This window comes from Natrix helvetica (assembly GCF_964273705.1).
Source record: "Natrix helvetica genome assembly, chromosome: 4".
Classification (NCBI taxonomy): Eukaryota; Metazoa; Chordata; class Lepidosauria; order Squamata; family Natricidae; genus Natrix; species Natrix helvetica.
This window is the reverse complement of record NC_138550.1, coordinates 74,099,573-74,126,627: the sequence shown is the minus strand read 5'-3', so window position 1 is coordinate 74,126,627 and position 27,055 is coordinate 74,099,573. Positions and strand designations below refer to the sequence as shown.

Genomic DNA, 27,055 nt, shown 5'->3' with positions numbered 1-27,055 from the left:
GCTGTAGCTTATAGAATATATTTTTAAAAACTATATTAACTCTTCACAAACAGCACATACCATAATACTGTAACACTTTTTTTTAAACTGTTGCCGTAAAGTTATTTTTAGTTTTTGATTATGTATTCTCTGAACTCTTAACAATAGAATTGAAAACTATATTGGAAATTTTTGTAGCTCCCACCCTGATGGTGTTCCAGAGGCCTTAAAGGCATGGCTGTTTTCCCAGCATTGAGTTGCAGTAGATTGAGCCCTTGTGGAGTGTATTATGTGAGTGGTTGCCAGTCACCATTTTGTTCCTAGTATGTTTTATTTATTTACTTATATTTATTTATTTTGTCATTGATTATTCATATTGCGTTTTTATTTTTTGTTACATGGTGAGCTACCCAGACTTGTCTTAAGTCAGATGGCACCCAAATTGAATACATTAAATTTTATTGCATACAATTTTTCAAAATCATATTTTTTAAATAGAAAGTAACTGGACCTACCTGTCTTCAATGAGGTCATTATCATTAGTCATACTTTTGTTCACATTATTTCCAGATATCAAAAACTTTTATTAAAGCAGATTAGTTTGAGTTTAGCGTATCTAAACATATACCAGAATACCCGAGTAAAAGTGATAATTGACTGACACTGGCCTTTTTAGACCTATGAAACATACTCTTTTAAGAAGTCAGATGATAATGCCATTACTAGCCAGCATGTTCAGTATGTTTAATGCTGATTTTAAAAAATTTGACAGTCTGTTCATTTGTGCAAGTGGATTCAGGTTATGGATAAAATAATGGAAGAGGGGAAATGCAAGAATTGATCTACATACATGAAATGAAACAAATTGTGCAAATATCCTCAGTCTTTTTTCCCGGGGGTAAAGATGGGTTGTTTAATTCCTAATTAGAGTTTCCATTGCCTGTTGTTCTTTGTGTTTCCATGCTTGACATGTTACCATTATTATTCAGTCTATCTTATTGGTATCTCTAATTGTGATTGATATGTAATCATTCATTTTATTGAGCTTGTTAAAATCTGCAAACTCTGGACAACTTAACATAATTAGATCCCAAATAACCATTCCATCTGTTCCATGAGCAGTTTAATTAACAAATTCTTAAATGTTCCTGAGCATTGTAAAAGGCATGTAATTTTTTAAAAACTGTTAGATAGAACATGCTTGCGAACATTTGTACAGGTTTTTTTAATTCTTATAGTCATATTTTGCTGCAAATTCTATTGAAAAAGCAATCTTTTGAAGTCTTCCTAGCATGAACACACCAATGTAAATTCTTATGTTCTTATTTTTGTCTTTATGATAATTTGACATTGCAATAAATTGTCTTACTGAGGAAGAGAGGCATGAATGAAAATTGAAATATATGTTTACTGTCAGATAATTGTTCTGATCCATACTGAAGATTTTTAAAGTTCAAATTTATATATATATATTCCTTTTATATATTGATAGTCTCTTTCCAAAAGAGAAAGAGGAATATTAATCTTGTTTATTTTTAACTGGCTACACCATAGAAAAATGAGGATGATATGGTAAAGTTGCATCATGTTAAAAAAATAGACTATTTAATATGTTATACTTATAAATCTGTGTTTTAAAAATTACAAACAAATTATGTAGGTGTACGTTCCCTCACCAATTTCTACAAACACTAGCAGGTATCATTCATAGTTCTCCAAGTATCTTTGCCATCATTGAGGGTTTGTACCATTTTAACATTATCCAGAGTTAAACCTTTAACAGGCTTTGTAGTAGATTTTCAGATGGACGGAAGTATGTGGTATCATCTTGGAGAAAATTCACATCTGGTTTTCCATTTCATTTAATTCTCTGGAGATGATGAGCTATTTTCTGAAATCATTAATTCATTAGATGTAGGTCAATATTAGTGAAATTAATCTTGGCAATGATAGATGAATATCATTCTGGAGCATTATTATTATGTTTATGTCTGTTTGTTTGTTTTAATTGTAGATAACACTTTCCCTCTAGCACATAGAAGTAGAACTACAAATTGGCTTCTTCTAAAGACATCATTTATCAGCCGATGCTAATCTATCTAGATCCATACAGTTAAACCCTTTCTGTTTCATTTTACCACTCTTTATTAGTAAGAGTTGCCCCCCAACTAGAGCCCTCCAGACATGTGAATTTCAACTTCCAGAATTTCCTTGCCAGAATGGGCATTACTGAAAATTATGGGAGTTGAAGTTTATAGGCAATCATCTGAATTTACACACAGCTTTGAGAAAAGCTGGTCAAAGTATCAGGTAATAGACCACCAACCCCAGCATCTTGTCCCATTCTTTAAGCTGCAATAACAAACTGTTCCAGAGTCAAATCTAGTAGTATCTCCATGATCTCTGCGTGTTCTGTATGAAGTGTGCCAATTGATTTGGTGTGAAGGTAAGCATTCTGTCTATTGCATTTTTAATTAAGTAGACAGCTGCTTTTGGATTAACCTAATCTTGATTAGCTATCCACCACTAAAGAAAGCACTACTGGGCAGTTCACTGAGCATGCAGTAATACTATAGAAGTCAGCCCTCTTAAGTACTTCCACTGCCATGTGGCAGATATGATTATGCACTCCCACTTCTGCTCAGTTGTATTTGCTGCATGATTTATGCCACCTGCACTCTAATAATCTATCAGTTTGCTTCACTGCACATATCTTCTCAAAAATAGGAAGCATTCTGGGCTCCCTCTGGCCAGAAATGGCACTCCAGAACAATAGTATCCAATAATCCATTTCATCTTCCTGGTCCAATGTGTGACAATGGTTTTGAGAGAACTCTGCTCAATTCAGTATTCTGCTGATATTTCCTACTGGGTCTACATCTAGTGATTTTTTTTACTAATCTCCCCCCACCCCCTGTTTTTTCAAAAACTACAAGTCACATCTCAGTTAATTGGTGGCACAATCTTGGGATTCATCTGTTACATTGATTCTTATCCCAACCATTTCATTGGCTCTTAAAGGTCATTAAGAAACAATATCTTGCACTATCTAATACGGCTTCCATTACATGAAAACCTAAAGCATCTCTTGCCTTTATATCATAATTCCACTAAGTCAGCTTCTGATAAAACAGACAAAATCCTTACTAGATAAACATAATGCCAAGAGGTAGTGGAATAAAAGCCAAATGTTGGAGAAGGTCATAAAAGTATCAAGATCTGAAAATAGAAATTGAAAGATTATGACATAAACCAACATAGTGGTCCCAATGGTTATCAGCACATTGGGTGCCATATCCAAAAATCTTGGATGGCACCCAGAAAATATTCACATTGGCAAAATTTTCACAGTGCTTGAATCCACACATATATTACGCCAATGTTAGAACATCCTAGGTTCTTGGGAAGAGAGCCAGTTTTGCATAATGGTTAAAGTGCTGGGTGAGAAATATGGAGATTGAATTACAGGCCCATTTTAAGCATAAAAGGCAACTGGGTGACTTTGTGTCACTCACTCTCAGTCCAAGCACCTGACAGGATTGTTATGGGGACAATAGGAAGAAGAAGATATTACGTATGTTAGTCACTTTCAGCTACTTATAAAGAAATAAAGGTGGGATAAAAATCAAATAAATAAATGACTTAATGCATATAAAGGCCAACACCAGCTAAAGAACTGGCAGCTGTGACTTCACATTGTTGTATATAATAAATAATTTATAAAATTATGTACGTCAACTCTTGATTCCCTATAAACACTATCAAATAGTATGTATCATAGGAACTACGCCTTATTTTTCCTATTGACCAAAAATAACAGGCTTTCAATCTTTAGAATTTGTATATAAAGATGAATACAAAATTCTGTAGCTACATTCTGCAGTCAGCATTACCTCTGTAATGATGATTAATAATACAGCCAAGTATTACATGTCAAAGTCTGCTAATACTACATCTCGGGATTTAATTGGAAAATCCTTACTTTAATACAGGTAAAGAAGCACTGTTTTAGATATAGTGATTTAAATATTTATGCAATCAATGTTGGTTAATTACATAAATATTATATCTAGAGAGTGCTTCTATATCTGGCTCTAACTTTGGAGTTCTTCATAGCAACAGTGACAGTAGTTTCCTACTGAAGTTAAAGTGGGAGCCTACCCATGTTCTATGATACCACCCTACATGACAATTCAGAGATCTAAGAACAAAATGAAGATGATTAAGTAAAATTGTGAATTTCGATTACATATTTTAAAAACTGTTGATATTTACTCTGCTTCAGTGAAGGCTTTCATCTTGTAAATCCTAAATATATAAAAATAGAAATTATCACCAAAGCTATTATTTCACAAAGTTTCATTATAAAGCAAAGACTTTATACTTGCTACTAGTACCGGTTATAAAACTAACCATTTAAACACAATACTTGGTAAATAATGAATATCTTTGTTTCTTTTGCAGAAATATTAGATGTCAGTGTATGTGCCATAAGCACAATAAAACTTCTCATATTACTAGAAGAACCAACAACAAATAATTTGGAAGACTTGCCAATAAACTTTACTTTCTGTCATAATAACAGTAATATAAAAATCAAAGTATGGCAATATATTTAAAAAAATTCAGAAAATGTAACAATTTTTAAAAGCACTAAATCAACCATGACTGAAATAAAAAGATTAATACTCCAAATAAATGTGTTGTTTTCCCATGCTTGTCTAACAAGCATTATTGTATGAGCAAATCACAGGGCAATAATTTTCTGGGAAATGACCAGGCATACTATGGACAGGAGGAATCTTGTGTTTACAATCAGTGTACAATAATCAGTCCTGGCAACACAAAGGAAATCTATTGCTGAGCTTTTAATTCCATGTATTGGAGTTATTTAATGACACTAATGCAGTTGTAATACGTGTGTGTGTGTATGTTTCTGTGTCTTTTGCATATTTTTATTAAGGAAACTGAAATTTCTGATTCATGTTTGCAATTAAATAATTTTTAATTTGGGGTATTTGCAAGCTGTGGTCTTCGTTGTTTGAAAGTTTTAGGACTCTGCACATCCTTTATTTTGGCAAAGATTCCCTTGTATTCACAGTTGTGTCAGAAGTCTCTCCGTTCATGAATAGGTTGTCAAAAAAGATTAAAGTGTGTGCCATGTCTTATTTTTACAACAAGTGCCTTTGATGTGCTAATGTTCATTTTCACTCTTTTCATTGACAACTGCCCATCCTTGTTTTGATCTGAAGATTGTCTCTCCATATAGAAATGTTGGTCTAGTTTTAATAGTTCTTGCTTGAGCTTGGCAAAATATGAATGTGTGATCCTTGTTCATCTTTGAATATGTTAGCACTAAATAGTAGCCAGAACACAAAAGTACAAATCAAAGAACATCCTCGATTGAGATATTGTTGGAAGCAATGCTGCCTGAGCCTTGAAATGTCAAGAAAATTGAAAATGTTATAAATTATAACACGTTTCTTTATATTGTAAATTTTGAATGATTATATTATATTACAAAAAAGCTGTATAGCTTTTTAAAGCTCAGGTTGCTTATTTCCATATTAAGCTAATCAGAGTGTCAGAAAATAATGTGCAAATGTTTGAATTATTTTGAAAGGATGAGATGGATGATATAAGCTAAGGAAGGGTGGTTGATGTTGAAGCCATGCGATTTACATTCTGTCAGTTATAGAATGAAATGTGAAAGTGGAAGCCAGCTTTGTTCTTGTGGTTTCTATCTCTAATACTGATGGGTGTAAAGCCAGTGTCCCTTCAAATAAAATAAATCACCTGCCAGATGATATGTATTCAACCAGACCTGTTGCTTTCTCGTCTCACTTTAGCCTATCCCTTTTTCTGACTCCTCCTGTGTTACCTGGTGAACATGGAGGAATCTTTACCTCTCCCTCCCCCCATTTCATCCCTAACGGAAATGTTCCGTGTCCATCTGCTTTTCCTTGCTATCAAGCAAGCGCAACACAATGGTGATTGCTCTGATAGAGTGTAAACAGCTGACAGCTTCCCAAAGGAAAGTGGTGGATGTTCCGAAGCCACCCATTCTTTAACGAGGTGTTGCTCAAGCTGCTATTTCTAAACATCAAGATTTATATAGTTGGTAATTTAAATGCCAATCAGTCCAACTTTGAACTTCAGTAACATAGTGTATTTATTTATTATGCTTGTATCCAGCATTTTCTTGGGAAACAAAAGCTCTCCTTCATTTCCATCCTCACAACAGACCTCTGAAGTACACTGGCTTAATAGTAACAATTGTCCTGAAGTATTTGGTGAAAGATGGGCAGCATTCCTGAAGTTCATCCTGGACACTGATGCTTTTTTGTCAGCCCTCCTTCCACGTGGCATTCTTATTGTTTTGGTTGTTTTCATCTCTTTCAGGGATTTATGTGTTTGTGTGTTCATTGGGGGGGGGGGAGAAGAAAGTGAGTCTTTGCAAGAGAGAATTGCTATATGCGTGGCTTATCTTTTGCTTATTGGATATGGATAAAACATATGGCTTTTACTTCCAACAATACAAGAATAAGTACTGTTACAGCAATGACAATTTTATTTTTTGCACAGTTGCACATAAACTATCATCCTTTCCTGCTATATAAAATAAGATCATGTTGACCAGGTTATAAATAATATAGCACATAGCCTCTTACCAATGTGCTTCATGCTAGGAAATTAATTCAGAAAAACCTTCTTAAGCCCAAAACAATATTATTTTAGTACTAGTTTCAGAAAGTTTTGATGTATGTCAAATATGAATCAAAAATATAGCAGCAGTTCTCATTTAATTTGTAATGTTACAGGCAGCCAATTCATAGCAATCGAATGTATGTTTATTTTTAGTTTAATTTTCCCTTTTGCATGGAGACAGAGGGGGAAGTAACTTAGAAGGAAACCCCATAATAGAAGAAAGTCAAGTTCACCAAACCCATTAAATGGAACTATACCAAATTAAAAAATAATGATTTATACAGGAGTCTTGGCCTCACCACCTCAATTGGTTCCCCAAATTTTCTTGTTGAGATATTTGTTAAGTGAATTTTGCTCCATTTTACGATCTTTCTTGCCATAGTTGTTAAGTGAATCACTGTAGTTGTTAAGTTAGTAACAGTTAAGTGAATCTGGTTTTCTCATTGACGGCTTGTCAGAAGCTCACAAAAGGGGATCACATGATCCCTTGAACCAGCATAAATATGAGTCAATTTCCAATTGTCTGAATTTTGATCATGTGACCATGGAGATGCTGCAATGATCGTGTGAAAAATGGTCATAAATCACTTTTTTCTGTGCCAACTTCAGTCACTAAATGAGCGGTTACCAGTCAAGGACTACTTGTATATCAAAGTCATTCATAGCTTCTAAAATCATGCACATTTTCTTCACATGTTTATTTCCTGCAGTAGTCGGCCTGCATCAGCAGATTTTAGGAGCATATACAGTACCAACAGAAAAATCTAAAACCAGGTAATGGAAATGGATTATAAATTTCATGTATTAGTCTTATGCTATTGATTTACAGTAATTGGTTGAAAGCATTTTAAAGCCTTATCTCAATGCCAGGTGCCATTGCAGTGTTTAAGTCAGTTGAAACATACCTACAGATATCTGCAACAAATTATAGCAAAATGCTGATATGTACAGTAGATTTGTGATGTTAATTTTGCCTGTACATATTTAATGTTTTATGTAATTACATAAGTTTAGATTTTTGATTAGTAGTTCCTTTGCAGACTCCCTTGGAAATGGATTTCTTAAGTAACAGTTGTTTTGCAGTGAAAAGAATTCTGTTTACATCATTTTTTAAAATTATATAGCTATAGTTTTTGGTGGCTATAATAATATGTGGTATTTCACATCTCAACTACCTAGGAGATGAAAATCTCCTGATTAGATACAAAACAATATAGAAATAATGTCTATACTCTCTCTGACATTGTTCTTTAGAATAGAATAAGCTGGAAGGGACCTCCTTGCTCAAGCAGGAGAACCTCTACCATTTCAGATAAGTGTCTGTGTCAGGCCTGTAATTCTGTTCCTTTTAGGATCTTTGGCCTGCCACATAATTAAAACATACATATTATGCTGTTTCATTGGTATAGTAGTTGGGAGGGGGGAATAGAAAGGAGTAGGATTGTGGAATGTATTGTTATGGATTTCTTAGAAGCTCAAGGTCGTCTTTTGTCTCCGCACCTCGACACCTGGCCGGAAGAAGAGGGGTGTACATGCCAGAGTGGAAGATGAAGATTGGACCATGTGATGAATTATGGGGTGTGGGGATAGATGATGAACTTTTAACTTGGGGAATTCACCGGATGTACCTTAGAGTTGAAATTTCACCAGCTTAATGCCAACATGCCTGTCTTATTAAATTGGAGTTTTAAGGACTACTTTGCCTTGGACAATGATTTAATTCTGCATGATATTTGGAACGCTGACAGTCTGTCTAAATTCTTCTTAAAAACATTAGTGATGGAGCACCCACGATTTCTGGAGGTAAGCTGTTCCATTGTGTTGTGGCCTGTCGGCTGCCAGCCCCTCCAACAGCTGAATCAGAAGAGGAGGAGGCATGAGAGTCAGGGTTAGCATCAAGGCAGCCTGAGAGCTCCGAGGGGGAAGAGGGAATGGAGCTGGCAGAGAGAAACAGAGGCGGAGCCTGGACCAGCCATCAGCCCTCAGATCAGTCAACAGCCCCCAGGTCAGGAAGTGGTTGATGAAGAAGAGGAAGAACAGCTGGGTCCAGTGCCTGATGTGCGGCTGCGCAGAAGGCCGAGGAGAGGAGAGCAGTGGAAAGTCGCGGGCTGATCCTGGGGAAGGAAGAGCCACCGCTGCTAGTGAGGCCCCACACTAGCTCTGGGATAAAAGGCAGGGGACAGAGATGAATAGATGTGGAAGACAACTATTCATCTTCCAGCCAAATGGACTTGTTAGCCTGTGCTGAAAGAGAAACTTGTTTCCAGGGCTGCCAGCACTCCTAATAAAGGAATTGTAAAGTTTCCTAACGATGCCGTAACTAACTCATAATAAGAGCCAATGTTTTAATACAGAAACTTGTGATTTATTGACAGCTTCATTAGGCAAGATTTATTCGCAGCCATTTCCTTTGGTTTGTTTATCTGCTTCTGAACTTTGCCCCTGTTCCTTTCCTCCCCTCAGTCTGTGTCATAAATCACATTAACCAATAGATACACCCATCTCAAACCAACTACTGTAATCTGAGATCCGGCTCCGCTGATGGTATGTGTGGAATATCAACACGGAGAGTTGACAGGAATATTTGAGTTCACTTCAGAGGGTTTGTTGTGTTTGGGGAGCTGGGTCAAAACACACTGTTTAATTGTCCTCACTATTAGTAAGTTTCTCCTTAATTCCAGGTTGCATCTCTCTTTGGTTAGTTTCTAACCATTGTTTCTTGCCCTGCCTTCTAGTGCTTTGGAGAATAATTTTACCCTCTCTTCTTTGTGGCAGCCCCTCAAATACTGGAATACTGCTATCATGTCACCCCTAATTCTTCTTTTCTTTATACTACCCAAACCCAAATCCTGCAGCCGTTCTTCATATGTTTTAGTCTCCAGGCCTTTGATCATCTTAGTTGCTCTTCTCTGAACTTTTTCCAAAGTCTCAACATTTTTTGTGGTATGGTGACCAAAATTGGTTGCAGTATTCCAGGTATGGTCTTACTGGGGTTTTATAAAGTGGTACTAGTACGTCACGTGATCTTGATTCTATGTCTCTGTTTATACAACCCAGGATTGTATTAGCTTTTTTGGCTGCTGCTGCATACTGCTGGCTCATATTCAAGTGATCACTCATTAGGACTACAGGATCCTCTCACAGTAACTGTTGTTGAGCCCGGTCTCGCCTAATCTGTACTTATACATTTGATTTTTACTGCCTAAATGTAAAACTTCACTTTTCTCCACAATGAAATTCATTTTGTTGGATAGGGCCCATTATTCAAGTTTGTCAAGATCCTTTTGGATACTCAGCTTATCTTCTGGGGTGTTGGCAATTCCTGCCACATTAATGTCATCTGCAAATTTGATGTTATCATCAAAAATGTTATTGTCATCAATAATAGTTTGTGGTTTGATGATTAGCTATATAAATCGGATCTGTAGGGAGTAATATCCTGTCAGTGTTAGCATTACTTCCCACTTAGAACAATACAGGTTCTAACCAGTCATTGTGGCAGTGTTTTCCTTCCACAATATTTTTCCCATGCCTTCAACATTTTGATTTTTATAAAGATTTATTATTGTTTTTATAGGAAATTTTCTGTGGACATTGGCTATGCTTGCACAACATACTAACCAGATCAATTTAAACCTAGCAACTAGATTTGTACATACTAAGTTTGGATGGTATTAACCTTAGGGTTGTTGTTGTTTGTAACACTTCGTTTCACAAGCCAAGTTCATCTGACTTGTTTATAATTCAGAATATTGTACAAATACAGAAAATGGCCTAGCTAGGTTATCTGAACACAATCATCGAGAAACATTATGGAAGTTACTGAGTTTGCAGGTAATATATGCTTGCAAAATTTAAATTACCTGAAGTGATTTTTGAAAATCTACTCATGTTCATAGATAACAGTAATGAGTGTGTACAACCACAGTGCTGCTAATCACTAACAATATTTCATTGCTCCCCAGAAAAAGCCTTCAGAAAAAGCACTAGTTTCCTACAGCAAAATATGAATAATTATTGCAATTACAAATGTATAACTTGTCCTCATATTTTGAATATTGCAGCTGTCATATAGTATTGTTTATCATAAGCCTAGTAAGCAGTAGTGCTGTTTTGGAAAAAGACACTGCCATGGTGCTTCATATGGAAGGGTGCCCAGGGCAGATGCTGCTTAAGATGGTAGAGACTATCACAAAACAATAAAGCAAAAACTTTTCAGGTGTATGCTGTTTTGTTGTTATGCATGATGTGTATTATGTTAACTTTAATGATCTATTCTATTAGTGTAAATCTTTTCAAAACATTAAAAATAGTATTACAATCCAACAATATAGGTGCTAGTAAAGAATAAATCATTCATTTTCTATTGCTATTGACAACAGGAAATGTTAAACAGGATGTTAGGGGGAAACTTGTTGCTTCCCCCTATTGTATCCTTATGCAAGAATGCTGATTCTGCTGCTACTGGTATTCAGTCTATTTTGAGCAAAAGTACACAAAACAAGGGGGGGAAATTCACCCTCTTTCCAGCTATCTGACTTATAATAATTGGTTTCCTACAACATGATGTCAGTTACCTGAAAGGAGAATTCTTCCTTATTCACCACTGAGGACCAGTGGAGCATGGTGTAGTGATGAAAGTGTTGGCTGCCTTGACTTCCAAACAAAACATAGATTATACATCTAATAAATCAAAAATACATAACTCTCCCCACTTCCTCCTAATGCCCCTGATCAAGATTGTTGGGAAGAGAAGGCAATGCAGTGGTGAATGAGTGAGAGAGAAAATGGATGCACATGCATGTGTACTGTCATCAATCTGTCAACTGATTCAGCTGCAGTAACTAAAAAGGTTGCCCGTTTTTGTTTTAGAATACTCCTATGATCAAGCCCCTCCGCTTCTTTTCCTGGCAGGCAGCAAATAATACCAGGGAAATTGTGAATGACTAATGCTGACAGAGAAAGCAAGGGCCACTCAGAACGTTGCTTAGATACTAATCATTCCTAGCACGTACCTCCTAGGATATTATATACATGTGAATGCTACTAAAAAATATGGCCAAAAAACTTATCTGTCCCTGACACAGGTAGTTTTTTTTAACAGTTTTTAATAACCAGAAAGGAAGTGAGTCCAAAAGACAGGTAGTGATTTCCAAGTACAGTTCTCAGATATGTCAGACTAAAAGATACGCCTGGTCAGGCAGCATCCATACTGCAGTCAGTTCTAAATCACTAGCATTGGTTTGCACTCAAAAAATAACTTAGCCAAATTGGGTATAATTTTATGAGGAGCCTTGAAATCCTGGCCCAAATCACCCAGTTGTCTGTACAGAACTAGAAGTCCCAGTCTCCTGATTTCTAGACTGGTATCTTAACTATTACACCAAATACACTGAAATCTTACTTTCCCTTAAAATTTTAACATTTATTGGCTTAATTAAAATGAAAGGAAACTAAACTTTATTATGCTATGTCTTAATACCTACTAACTACTTCACCTAGAATAACCTAATACTATAAATTATCTAAAATTAGGATAAAAAATGAACAGGAATTTTAAATTTTGTTGGCTTCACTGTTAGTAAATGTAGCTGTATTTTTTACAGTCTTACCTTTTCAATATGCAGGAAATACTGATTTAAACTTATTCTCTAATTACCGTCTAATAAGAAAATTTCCCCATATTACACTTAAGGAAACTTTTAAAATATGTTTATTATTATTTATATAATTTACCACTGGAAATACTTAGCTGATCTTAGTAGATTTTGAAACTGCCTAAGCAGAGCAGAATTTAGTTTGATGAAAGTTAACTAGGAAATACAACCGTTGAATGTTAGACTGAGAAATGTAAATGTAAATCAGAGGGCAGTAGCAATAACACTTCCACATAGCTACCAAGAAAACTACTTGGTATAGAGCTTGGCAGTTTATGACATTAACTCCACTGAAGGGCATCTTTGCCTATCCTGGTGTATGTCCAGGGCAGGGGAGGGGATATTATTTTGCAAATCTATAATAATTTCCAGATGTTGTTGCTAATCATTGGCAGTTATTATTGGGTGAATATTTATCCTCCTCTGAAGTACTATTATTGATTTCATTGTTTAAAATAATTGGCTAATCAGACTTTCTGATATGCAAGCATCCCCGCCTTCCTCCCAAATTGTTATGCCTTCTCTCCCATTTACTATGTTTATAGACATAGCACGGAAGCAATGTTTATTTTAACTGCTTCCACAAAAGTGAGGCCACATAGAAACCATGGACCTTAAAGGGGAAAGGGGAAAGGAATTGAGAAGAGATGGCAAGCCCACAGTGGTCCACAGGCTCAGGTGGTTTTCAACCATAAGTTTAGCTTAGCTCTTTCAGTAATTTGTCACGCCTTGGCTTTCCCCTGCTGCGCCAGCACATGCCAGCTTAGTGTCAGAAAGTCTGTGCACCAGACGGCCACTCAGGCCTAACATCCTGCTGTTCAGGACCAGCACTTGCTGTGTCAGTGTGGAATTGAGATCCCTAGCAACAGCCAAGCACCAGGCAGAATAAGTATGTTCATAATGAGAAGTGAATGGCATCCGTCAGTCCCTTTAGAATAGGTTCTAGGCGCATGGCTCTCTCTCCTAGGAAGTTTGGCATCCAGTCATCAGCAATTCAGCATATAACAGAAATGCATATCTAACAATACCTAGGAATGGGAACTAAATAAACCAGAGGAATGGATGAAAATAAACAGGTATGCAGTGTGAAGTTAGTTTCTATCCCTGCACAATAATGACACAGAGATATGAAAAAAAACCTTTAAAAACCATGTTCACCTTGTTTTGTTTTATATGATAATCAGTTGATTTCAGTAATAATGACCAAGAAAGAAGTTATTTGTCCTCTTAGAAAGTGCTTACAAGTTGCTTCTGTTGTATTTTTAAAGTGAAATGTGCTATGCAAGTAACACATTTGTAAAATATTAAGGAGTAGCAAATAACAGATAAGAGTGTAGTAAAGGATTTATTATTTGCTCCAACCCCTGAAGGAGTCATATAAAAGTAAGCAATTTTCTCATATATTTTTTAAAAAATGGATACAATTGAAAACATATTTTCAATCTGAATAGCAATATATGTGATTATTGATTGACCACATAATGACTAACCACTGAAGTCATAAAGTCCAATATAAGATAAATTTGTCAGCACCAGATATGTACAAAATACTATACTCATCGTCAAAGAAATTAGAAATTGCACACAAAGAGAGAGATTTGCTGTCTTCCCCATGAAAAGATATCACAAGCAGGGGTCCTGTTAAGACAGCTGGAAAGTTGCTTCTGCTTGTTATGCTTGTAAGCTTTATTGGTGACTGGCTTTTGATTATGCATTTATATGGGGTGTGTTCCAGGTTGCTGATTTTTAATTAAAGGCAACATCTTTAATTTTGATGCTTAAAACTAAAACTACATGTTCTATTTTAAAATTTTGACTATTTTCAAGATTGACTAGCCAGTATTTCTGGAAAATCTCAGGTATGAAACATTAGCATATTTTAAGAATATAATTGATAGCTATATATATTCTTAATTTAAATAATTAACATTTCTAATTCTTTTCGTGTCATATCTCAAATGTATGTGCATGTCTATATTCATATTAAGGTAGAGTATGTCTACATGTATATATCTACTATAACACTTTTCCTCATTATTATATAATTTTAATTTATCAATTTATCACTGATAAAGATCCATTATATTTAATTTGAAAACCAGTGTTTGTAATACTATAATTTGCTTAATACTGAATCTATTACATTTATGTGAAAAAATCTAAATGTTAATTACTGCAACACTTAGAATTCTGTGGCTTTGGAAATATACCATAGCATCTGTGGTACACTTTTCTTTCCGTATGTTATTTATTAAATACAAAGTTGAATAGCTAAGGCTTGGTAACAGAATGTATTTCCTTAGCCTATTTCCAACAGTTATGAGGAAAGAGCAATATATCTTGATGAAATAATCCGGAATCATAAAGAATTACTGTCATTTGAAGATTTTGCTGCTCAGGTTTTCTCCCCCTCTCCCAGTTACTCCCGTAGTGGATGCGGTAAGTCTCTATATTGTATTTATTAGTACTGCAGTTACTATTATTATTACTATTATTATCATTATCATCACTAAGAACAACTTAAACAGCAGGTGTACACCTGTTTTTCACTGATAAATAGCTGCATTTTTTTTTAAAGACCCACTTTCCCTGTGAATTAGCTAATGAATATCAAAAGGAATGATGACATTCATTTTAATTTGTTTTGCAACAGAGCTTTTCACTCAATTCCTTTTTTCAGTATCATGTTAACCCTCTGAATCTAGCAAGGTTAATGAACTTTCTCTCACTAATGTGTTCTGGTTCATTCAAGAGTGTAGACTTCTTGCTGAGCTGAGAATACGTTGTGCAAAAGCTATTTGTGAATCAGTGCATTCTTATAAAAAAGCACTCCCTCACAGTAGGAGCCATTGCTAGTAATGTTAAATGGAGATTAGGCTAGGAGAGTGCAAGATAAATGCAATGTTTTGTCAGGCAATATCAGTGCTTAGATGTTTGATTTATTGCAACCCTGTTTTTATTATGAGATAAATTTATTTAATTATTATGTAGTGTTTAAAACATAATTGTTTTATTTTGAATTTATGATTTACTGCTGTCTTGCAAAGAATAGCAAACCAACCAGGTGCCGTTCTAGAAGAACATTCCTTTATTCCGTATAGTCAATGTCCATCTTCTGACACTGACATTTCCTAATTATATTGCAATGCTGTGTTGCATTGTTAAGTCAATGGATTATCCCTAGCACCAGTGAATGTCTGGATGCATCTGTTTTCTTTCTTATTCTAACTGATCAGCTATTTTTTATATATGAACTAAATACAACAGAGATTAAAGGTATTGAAATGAATCACTTTACAAATAAAACCAGGCATGCATCACGGTTTAACATGACTGGCTGTACTTCCCGAGCTTTGTTAAGAGATATGGGATAGATGCACATACTGTATTGGTCGCCAATGGCAGCAGGCAGAAGGCTTTGGAGATAAGCAAGCTGGCAGAAGTATAGAGGAACTAGTGCTATTTACATAATCGCACCTCTGTTTCCTGGAGAGGCGTCAAGAGACGGGAATGGCCTCTATTGATCTTTGTTGAACTGGAATACTAAACAACACTAGGCAAGCTTATAAATAAAGCTTTGATTAATCTTTTCTCTATTAAAATGTGCAGCTGTGAATTGATTTGTATATGTTATTTATATATTCTATCAAACACAGATTATTTGTCATTGTTTTATGAAAGAGTTTCATAATTTTATAGAACAACATGGTTTGAGCATTGTGAACAACTGAACTGTTTATGTAACAATAGTAGTAGAATGATTACAAAGAATACATTATAAAAATCCATTCATGAAAGTTAAATTTTATGAAACAGCGTACCTAGATTATGGAGAACTGAGATTCAGCCTGCATCTAGCTGAAATGTATATACATACATGTGATTTATACATAATTCTAGTTGGACATTCTGGAATTCATGCATGTAATGAAGGGGAGAAAACATTCCCAGCAATTTAGATATGAAAGTTAATTAGTCAGTTTAAATGGAGGGCAGTAAATCTCATAAAATTCAATTTAATGAGCCAATCAAATCTCTCTCCCTTTCAACCAGCATTGTTAAATACAGTGAGAGAATATTCACCATGCTTAATGGTAAGACTGCAGGTACAAGTGATGTAATTGGGAAAAAGTTAAAATATGGATGTGATTTATTTATGGCATGTCATTGGTCCTCAGCCTTTTGGCTAAGATCAAGTGTACTTATGGTGTGTCCATGCTGTATTCCCTTGTGCTAGAAAAAATGCAAAAACTACAGAGAAACCTATTAAGTGTAGCTGGGAAAATGTCTGATAGAATTTTGGTTGAAGGAATACAAGCACTAGAATGGACAAAATTTGGAAAGGTCAGTGCAGTTTTATGCTGGGCAGAGGATGTCAGACTAGGTTTTTGCTCTTCAACAGGTTACTGAAATTGCATGAACGCAAGAATGAAATTATTTTACAATTGTTGATTTAAAAAAAGATATAATAAACTTGGATTGAATTGAATAATGGAATGCCTTGATTAATATGGAATTGAAGATTGGCTGACAAAAGTAATAAAGAATAAATGGAAGTACAGGTTCAAATTAAATGAAATATGTTCTTTCAACAGTGATATTTATATAATATACTTAGATTCTTAATGTTCAATTATATGTCTTAAAATAATGTATATAGATAAGAGAAAGTAGATTTTCTACCAATATTATAGTTGTGAATATTAATATTACACATATTATTATTTGACTTTTTCAAAATTAAGTAGAACATTTGAAATGAAATTTAGAAATTAAGGAAAAAACATATATCGAGATATTTATTTTCCAATAATGATGTATGTCCTAATCTAAATAACTTTATATTAATCTACATTATGTTATTACTGGGGGGGGGGGTATGTGTATGAATGAATAAGGATATATGTGTTTTATACATGTTGATAAGGAAAGAAAAAGGGACTAAAACAAAACAAGTTTAGCAAATTTGAAATACTAAAAAATTACATTTAAAAAATGCAATAGAGAGAATTTAAAAAATAGAAAGAGAAAAGCGGGAGGAGGAATAAGTTGCAAGTTTAGAGTGGTCCCAAACGAAAAACTTGTACATGCAGGAAGAGTGCAACCTCATCAAATCAGGGGTTATCTCAGTGTTTGAGTCCAGTCTCCTTACCAACAGCATCTCTAGCCATATATTACTAAAACTTTCATGTCTGTAATCTTTAACAGGGTGAAATGGTGCACTTTAATATAAAATCTTTTGTAATCAAGATACCTCAAATAGGCTAATTTGCAGTATGCAACCAAAATCTGGGATCCATTATTCCCATTAAAAAAATGAAATTTGACAAATTTTATAAAACATATTATGACATACAAATGTCATAACAGATTTCCTAGGGGAAAATCCTGATACTTCATTTGGCTATACAGTTCAATATGGGCTACTTTCAAGAGGTCTGTGACAACTTGGCCCTGGCACTGGCACCTTGTCACAGGACACCTCACCCAGCCAACTTGCCACCAGGAGAACTCATTACAAGCCTGAGCCTTCTGCCTGGTTTTCAAAGCTGACCCAGCTTAAGAGAGGCAAAGTTTCCCACTCCTCCTTCGAAGGTTCCCTTGCCTCACTTTCCAGAGTCCCCCTGTAAAGGCAGGCTAAGGAAGAGTCATGATTCCGTGTGCTTGCACGCACACACCATTCTGAGATAGGGACTTTTATCTGCATCCAAGCTGGCACTCTTGCCCAGACTAGGGGAGGACCTCTCCTTTGGTGTGCTGCCCTGACAGCTCCAAGGCAGGAAGAGAATGAAGCAGGGATAGTGACAGGGCAACTCCCTCCAAACAGCAAAAGGCAAATATGTGGGACTCATTGTTCCCCACATATACACAGACACCCATCATTCCAAGTTTGGGGACTTTTATCAGCATCTAAGCTGGCAAGCTGCCAATTGTGCCCAGGCTTGGGAAAAAGAACCTCTCCTTCAGCATGCTGAGCTGGACCCTGATGGCTCCCAGGCGAGGAGAGGGGCAAGCAGAGACGGTAATAGGGTGACTGACTCCCGACAGCCATCGCTGCAAAGACTGAAGCCTGGAACAATAACTTTCCCGTGGCCCACCTGCATTCCCCCAAAGACTTCCTCACCTCACTTTCCAGTGCACGGGCGCGCACGCACACACACCGGGAAAGGTGGACTAAGTGGGAGTCACTGTTCCAGGTGTAGTGGTCCTACCACTGTCCTTGCTTGCCCCCTTCCCTGCCTGGGAACCGTCAGGATCCAGTTTGGATGCAGATAAAAGGCCCCAAACTCGGAATGGTGTGTGTACTATATGTGTGCATGGGACAATAACTCCCACTTAGCCTGCTATTTGCTGATGGCTGCTGGAAAGTGAGCCTTTAGAGGATAGCTGGAACTTTTGCTTTCCTTAAACCAGGCCGGCTTGGGAAACCAGAGTGGAAGGGCCAGGATTTCAGCAAGTTGTTCCCCACAGTGTGTTGGCCTGGCTGAGATGTCCCGAGGCGAGATGGCCATGGCTAGATGATGGAGGTGAGGTGGTGGCGAGGTGGCATCAGCAAATTGTACCATTCAGACTTTCAAGACAGATACATCTCTGAATATGTCCTTGAATTTTTAAGGCTTGATTTTTTATTTTTAAAGTGCATTAGAAGCAATGCCATTATTGAAGGCATTGAGGAATCTGGAAAGGAAATATCTCTGACTGAACAGGTCATGGGTTGTCTAATCTTACTTGAATTTATTTTCAGCTTGTTCTCCCTTACCCAGATCATTATTAAATCTAAGCAACATTCAAGGATAGTGATTGTTTTCTCACAATTAGATTTAAGAAACAATAGAGCTGCATTAGTATATTGATGGCATTCTCTATCAAAGCCCTAAATGACCTGTGTTATTGGATTCATGTAGATGTTAAAAAGCAAAGAAGGCAAGACAGAAACCTGAGATGTCAGAGACATCCTCCACCACCATCTTCTGAAAGGATGCCCTCCCGCAAAGCCCTGTGCCCACAAGACAAGCCAGGATGCTGTGGTTAATGGTGTTGAAAGCTACCAAGAGATTCATGAGATATAGCAAAATATCACCCATCTAATTTTCATTATACATCTCCCACAAAGTGATTAGAACAGTCGGTATCATATTTAGACAAAATTCGGCCCCACCCTGATCCTAGTCCTTACTAACATTTATTACTATATAGTTCCATGCCATGTTGGGACAAAAAGGGTAACTAAATATCAGCTTTATTGTGTTGCCTCCTAACATTTTATCCAGTCCTACATCTGTAGCATACTGTTTTCTGTGATACTAAAGTCTGTATACTAAATGTAATTTCTTGTTGCCACTCTGATAGAGGTGTTGGGAACTATATCATTTCACTCCCCTAATTGTGCTTAATCATAATCTAGTTTCTAGTTTGACAAACGTGCATCATCACGTTGTCATCACGTGATGTATCATGGCTTTTTTCCCCTTCGCTAAACAGGGGGTGGGCGAGACTGGCACGTGACGCATCCGCCCTGGGGCCTACAAGTTTGACACCCCTGTTCTAGATACTCACAAATCTGTTTTTTTATTACCTTTTCCAATATCTTCCCAAGTATTGATTGGTGTGTAATTTCCTGGGACTGTTTCCCCCCCCCCCCACACACACACACTTTTGACGATGGGAACCACATCAACTCTTTTCCGATCCTGTTAGTTCTCTAGTGCGCCAGAATTTTTGAAAGATGTGGTACAATGGTTCTGAAATAATATCGGCCAGCTCCTTTAGAACTCTGGCATGTAATCCATCAAGTCCTGGTGATTTATATTCATCAAGATCAAACAGGTGTTTTCTTTCCATTTTCTTGCTTATTTTAATTTTTATATTTAGTCCATCTTTTACAATTATGTTTTTGGTAGGCTGGGCCAACAGTCACCAACCAGTGGTCCATGGACCACTGGTGATCCACGAGAACATTTTGGTCCACAGAAAAATTGTTTGCCTTTTTTATATTGCACTAAATCAGAGGTCCTCAAACTGTGCCCCTGGGCCAAATATGTGGAATGAATCTTCGTGTTGCTGCAAAGAGTCTTCCCCTTCTGGTCAGAGGGAGGCAGAAATTCCGACTTGGGCGTCTGCTTCAGCCTCCTGGTGTGGGGCTTTGGGCGAAGGCTGGAGGGAAGTGCTGCTGGTGGTGAAGAGGGCCTTGTTCCAGTGGGACAGCATCATGGCCTGGAACTGGCTGACCATCTCAACCCACTGAGCCTCTAGGTGCCGGTACCTGGCCTTGCACTCCTGCAGGTCTTCCCTCTGCTTGGAAAGCCTGTGCACGTAGTCCTCAGTGAGGTGCTTCTGCTGAGCCTCCTTCTCAGTCAGATCCAATTTGAATTGAGCCAGCTGTTTTTCAAACTCTTTGTCATGGTGGCTGCTTAGCTCCGGCAACTGCTTCCTGTTGGGGCCCTAAGGAGCCCGGATGGGCAGGTGAGGAGTGGTGAGTAGAGGCTGGCAAGGTGCCCCCTCAACATGAGTGCATCGAGTTGGCCACGCCCACCCAGCCGGTCATTAGGGAAATCATATTAGTGGTCTGCGGGATTTAAAATTATGAATTTAGTTGTCTCTGATGTCCGAAAAGTTGGTGACCCCTGGGCTGGGCTATTGTTTCTTTTTGTGTGAAGTCTGATGCAAGGAATGAGTTAAGCAGCTCTTAAGGAACTTACAACTTGTGCCCAAAGTTATGACTGTTCCAGCACCCCCAATATATGATCGAACTTCAGATACGGGGCAGCCCAAACACACTTATAACCACAAAGGCACTTCAACTCCCCCCAGTTACCTAGCTTCCTCCCCATCTATGCCTTTTTGACCCCCTGTTGCCCTGTGCTTCACCAGAAACTGGCCTTTGGTGTCTTTATCCAATTGCTGACAAGGCATGCCCGGATTGGCTGCAGGAAGCAGCAAAGGCAAAGGACATGCTTGTAGCTCAGGGACTGCTTTTGGCTCTCTTTTTTTTTCTCCCACAGCCGATTTTTTTTCCCCCACGGCCGAAAGCAAGCCCAACCTGGCCCAGCAGCCAGACAAGAGACACATCTTGTCAGCAACAAGAACAAGAACGGCTCATTCATATGCAGGCTAATAATTTGGAAGATAGGAAAGAGTATTTTTAAAAGGTTAATACTATATTGTCATATGCAAAAAGCATAATACAGGCACAAATAATAGAATTTATTACAATCAACCATATGTTTACAATAGGGTCTCACCAAATAGGCTGCTTGGTAGTACAAGATAACTGACTAACGTAACTTTTGTAAAGGAATTATATGTAACTTATAGTATACCTGTGCAGAACATATTAGCTGAGGACCAGGCCTGTTAGTTGCAACGGATCAGTGTTCAGGTTTACAACATACAGTATATATATATTCTGTGTGTACACACACAGAAACACTCACCTTGAAAAATCTTAAATGTAAACTTTGAATCAGCTTTCAGTTCTACAATTCTTTGATGGAGTAAGCTTCTGAAGAAGAGAGATCATGGATCAGAGGCTTTTGGTATTAATTTTAGATGTTGCATGAAGATACCTACATGCAACAATAGCAATGGGCAGTTGCCTATCCCAGTTCCTGTCTTAAAGCTTGTATTCCAGAACCATTGTTACCTAATTTTTATTAATGCTTTGGTGCAGAGACTCATGATAAAGGAATTTCATCTGCAAAATCAAATAAGTAAATCTTTCGTTGTGCTGTTGCTGAACTGCAGTTGGTAGTATTGGATAAAGAAGAACTATGGGAGCCATTAATTCCTACTGTGTAGATGAGAACCTGGTTATTAACTATCCTCCACCAGTGGAGGGTTTGCAAAGAGACCAGGACAAAATTGGCAAAAAAGGGGGGGAAATTTTAGATCTTCTGTACTGTTGTTGATGGGCTTTGAGTTGATGGCCATTTGATTTGCCAAATGGTTCTTCAGTCAATATATTAGGATTATTAAATTACAAAAGGATATCAACCAGTTCCCCTCATACTTCATTCCTTTGAGAGTTAAAGATGTCTCACTCCTGCCTTGATATCTTTATAACATCATATTTATAACATCATGAGCAAAAGAGTAATCATTTTGATACACTGTAATGTTTTGCCATCTGTGCTCTGAAGAGTAGATTTGCTAATAATCCAAAAGATTGAAAATGATGAGCTAGAGAAATAAAAAGTATGGGGAATGTGATTGTGTGCTACATTATGTATTTTATTAATCTTCTAAACTCTCTATATAACTTCCCATATCATAAGATTATCAGAGGGCCAAGCTACGTCCCTTGAATGATTTGCTAGCTCATCAAAATTCAGAATCCTAAAAGTTATTGTATGTCATGGGGCATGTTCAAAAATCAAGTGGTAAAGAAACACTTCTTTCTGAATTAATTGTTTAGTATAAAACCTAGTTTATATAGGTAATCCCAGGGCTACAAACGTTCCCTTAGTGAACGTTCGAAGTTACGCGATAAGCACTCCCTAGGGTTTACGAACAAATCCTGAAATTAGTAATACTGCAGCACCACGGCAGTTGTTCACCTTTATGAATAACTGCAGAGGCTCTGCAACATTCGCCCTGCCTATTCACCCCCTCCCTCCAGGTCTTCACAGGCACTCCTTCTGGGCCTCATTTTTCATCACCAACGTTGTCCTCAAGTGCTTCAGCAGTAAGAAAGGCCCAGAAGGGCATGTGTGCCCTTCCATGCCTCCTTTCTTGCCGCCAAACTGCTTGAGGAAGGTTTTGGCGATGAAAAAGGAGAGAGCAGGCAAAGAAACAAGCTGGAGAGGAGACAAGAACTTCATCAGGTAAGTGACCTGGCGTGGCAGAATAGAGGGGAACAATTGTGGGGACCCCAGAGATGGAGAATGAGGTATCTGTGGGTCGGGGAGGCCTTGAATGGTCTGAAGCAGGTGGCCTGTTCCATCACTAGCCCCCTCCCTCCTCATGGCCTTTCCCACCCCAAGACACCTTGTGCACTTAATGAGTCATGCATTTGATTACAGAATGCGTGAGCAAAAGGAAGCGATCATGTTCACGGTATGAGATTTACTCCCACGAATCCTCGAGTTACTAATGGAATGGGCAGACTCCATTACATTCGTAACTCGAGGACCACCTGTAAAACCTTTAAAAATTGGGATGGGAAAATATAACAAGTACAACAATATTCTATCATATTTGTCAAAAATACAAACTTCCACCATTCTGTAAAAACAAAACAGTAAGGAGGGATTTGTTTGTTTAATTGGGCGATATCCATTTATTCTAAATATTTATTTACAAGTTCACAACTTGTATAAAGAAAAACATTACTCTGAGTTTTGGGGGAAGATTGTAATAAAGCTGAATATACAAATATTCTACTCTATCTGCCTGATAACTCCAGGTACAATTTTCAAGCTTTTAATAAATTATGTTAGACAATGTATTCAAGTAAGCAAAAACAGCATTGTAGAATTATTACTATCTGCATCTTATTTCATAATATTGCTGATGCTCATTAGGTTTATTTCCAATGTGTCCTCCTCTAATAACTCTGTAATAATGTATGTATAAGACTGTCATCAGAGCAGCAGCTGCACTATTCCCATATTTACATACATTTGTGTTCTTTCCCTTTAGATTAAAATATGTAATGATCTCGTTACGGTAATTGAGAAAGGTAAGAGTTTGCTCACATGGCGTCATTCTCAATTTACTAACTAGATTCCTTCTGTTGCTTGCATGAAGCTGAAATAGCTGTCATTTAATTTTGATTGGTCTCTTGCTTTTCCACTGGGTTTGTTCTGAGATCAAATGGTTCTTGTTTATGTCTGGTTCGCTAAGGAGTACTAGGAAGAATATTATTCGTAGCCCTCTGGGCCTGAAGGTCTAAGCTTTGTTAGAAAACCCTCTCCCTTCCTTATTTTCTTTCTCTCTCTCTTTTTCTTCCTCTTTCTTTCGTCTTTCTTTTTCTTGCGCCTGTTTGCTTCAGGCAGAATTTGACACCAACACCTGCCATGGTGGAAAATGTCTTTGTTGCTTTGCACTTTTGTTTGAATTGCTGTAGGGGAGCCAATGGGAGTTAAAACCATTTACTTTTTTTGTTGCCTAAGCACCATGGAATAGGATCTTGAGATGGTGCCGATAAGGAGTGGCACGTGCTGTGGTGGCCCTTTGAGTTAGCTCAGCTTAATAAGGGGCTCTTTTTCTGGGAAGGGCAGATTGCTGAGCTTGGGCCTATGAATGGAACAGCTGGGGGAAGAAAAGGGAAACAAAAGAGGGAAAACATAGGCTGCCCTGAACCTGGCAATTGGGGGTACAGTTTTGGAGCCGGAGAGCAAGCTGGCCACACGCCAGGTGTGACCTTTGCAGTCTGCTTGGTTCTGCTTGTTTGGGCAATTTCAGTGCAATCCTGAAAAGGAAGAAGGAAGCTGCTGGGCAGCAGAGCATTGCTGGATAGATGCACTCACTGGGTTGCTGGGACGTTGATTTAACTCTTGCAAAACCAGCCTGCGGATAAAGAGAACTGAGTTTTCAAAGAACAGCTTGCCTAAATGGCCAGCTCTTCAGGTTGGTCAATGAGTCTGCATTATATCTCTGCATCAACTGAAAACTAGCCTTCTGTATCAGAGTTACATACTCATTTAGCAAATTTCTATGATGAACGGTCCCTAAGGAAAGGAAGCCATTTATGTTTCAAGGAGTAACATATCTATTAGATATAAATGTTTCATCGATTTAACTTTGCTCGCCTTCCTTGGAAGTGATTCCATTTAAATCATACAATTTCCTAATATTTTATTTGGAGACTGTGTCTTTTATTATTCAAAGATGAATGATGTCGAGACATACTTTCCAACCAAATATGTTTTTAATGGTTTACATAGTTTGCACCAGGCAAAAATGCATTCTATCTGCCTCTTGCTATAATAATCTCTCACTAAAACATTTGAATTATTTTATGGGAATAGTATTTGCACTATTCTTTTCTATATAGTGATAAAGGAATATGAACAAGATTCCATTCCTAACGATGAGAAAAAAACCTGAGCAGCTGAAAATTGTGCCATATCGGTGAAATATTTATATAACAGGGCTATATTACTTGCATTTATTTCTTAATTCTGCAACTTTTTCATACACATTAATCAAATGGGAAAATGTATTTGCATTTTCCAAAACAGAATGAAGTAATATTTCAAAATGTGTGGAAACTGTTTATATCAGTGAAAACAGTACAAAAGTGCATTATGAAAGGAAAGCACAATGTGTAAGTGTGTTCATTAGGAAAAATATAGTATTATGTAAATGTGTATGAGAACCTTTACATATGAACTATGAAAAAGGATAGTTGAATTAAACACGAGACTGTGGCGCTAAGTTTGAAAAAATGAGAAACCAGGCAAAATCAAATTGAACAGATTAATCCACCCCTCCCTATTAACATGACACAAGAAAATCCTGACTGATTAAATGTTTGCTTTTGAAATACAGGCAGTCTTTGACTTGCAATGGACCTACCTGGGTCTACTTATGACTGAGGTTCTAAGTTCCAATAGTCCCCCGCTCCCTGTAATCATGTGACCAAACAGCACTCAGCAACTGAGCTGCGTTCGCAGCCATTTGCAGGGTCCCACTGTCACATCTGCTTTTTATGATGGTTTTGCCAAAAGCCAGCATTTATTCCTGTTTTTCAGCAAAAATTGCACCCAGTGCAAAGCATTGGTTCACTTAACGACCACTGAAGTCACTTAACAACTGCTCCAAAAAAGACCGTGAAATTATGTGACTGACCTGTTTTATGACTGAATGGAATGTCTCATTTGTGACCATCTTTCCTTATTTGTCCTGCAATATTTTCCATATTTGTTGAACTTTTCTTGCCAGATTTTTGAATGAGCTTTGCTTGAGTTTCCTCAAGAAAAGTATTGTTTTAACTCTCTATCACTCAACTTACATTTACTAGATTGAATTGAAATTATCCTTCTAATTCTATGAAATATCTAAATGTTCAAACAAAAATAGTATTCCATTTTAAATTGCTTAAATTAATACATCTGCAACAAAGAGGTTTCAGGATAAAAAAATTTTCAAAAGAACTAGCAGCAGACTACTAGCCTTGAATTGTGCTTTAATATCATTTACACATTCACATATTTGTATTTGTATACCTACAGAGAATTTGGTCCCAAAATAACTTTTGGTGGAAATAGCCCAATTTCTTCACCAGCAAACATTTCACAACATAAATCTCCATTCCATTTGCTTTCACAGTAACTGAAATAAAGGTAGTTTAACTGTAGAACATCTGATAAGAAAGTAGAGTAGGTTAGAGATGAATCCTCAGAAGAGCAGAATTAAATAGTCTGTTTTAGTATTTCTTCACAATCTCTGTTCCTCACACATGTATAAAGAGCAGTAATAGCAAAAACACTTCCCTGCTTATCTGAAATAATTGAAATATGTAGGCTGTAACCAGGTGGCCCAAATGCCATAAATAATGTCGAACCTACAGGACAGCCAATGTGATACATAGGTTAAGAAGAAACTGGATACCTGCAACATTGGCCATCATGGTGATCAATAATAGGCTTGTTCAAAAGCAATAATCACTTTCACTAGGAGTTCGAAAGCATGCAAATGTGAGTAGATAAATAGGTATCACTTTAGTGGGAAGGTAACAGGGTTCCATGCGCCTTTGGCATATAGTC

The 27,055-nt window shown here is 37.2% G+C and overlaps 1 protein-coding gene across 2 annotated transcripts in view; it reads left to right on the top strand.

Annotated features, from left to right (window-relative positions):
• Positions 1-24,024, top strand: part of RALGAPA2 (Ral GTPase activating protein catalytic subunit alpha 2) — a 192,922-nt gene extending 168,898 nt beyond the window's left edge. For both annotated transcript variants that reach the window (XM_081950241.1, XM_081950242.1), the window contains 2 exons: positions 14,662-14,783; positions 23,985-24,024. In XM_081950241.1, coding sequence (XP_081806367.1) covers positions 14,662-14,783; positions 23,985-23,989 — 127 coding nt within the window. In that variant the 3' untranslated portion in view covers positions 23,990-24,024. The remainder of the gene's footprint in view (positions 1-14,661; positions 14,784-23,984) is intronic.
• Positions 24,025-27,055: the final 3,031 nt, after the last annotated feature.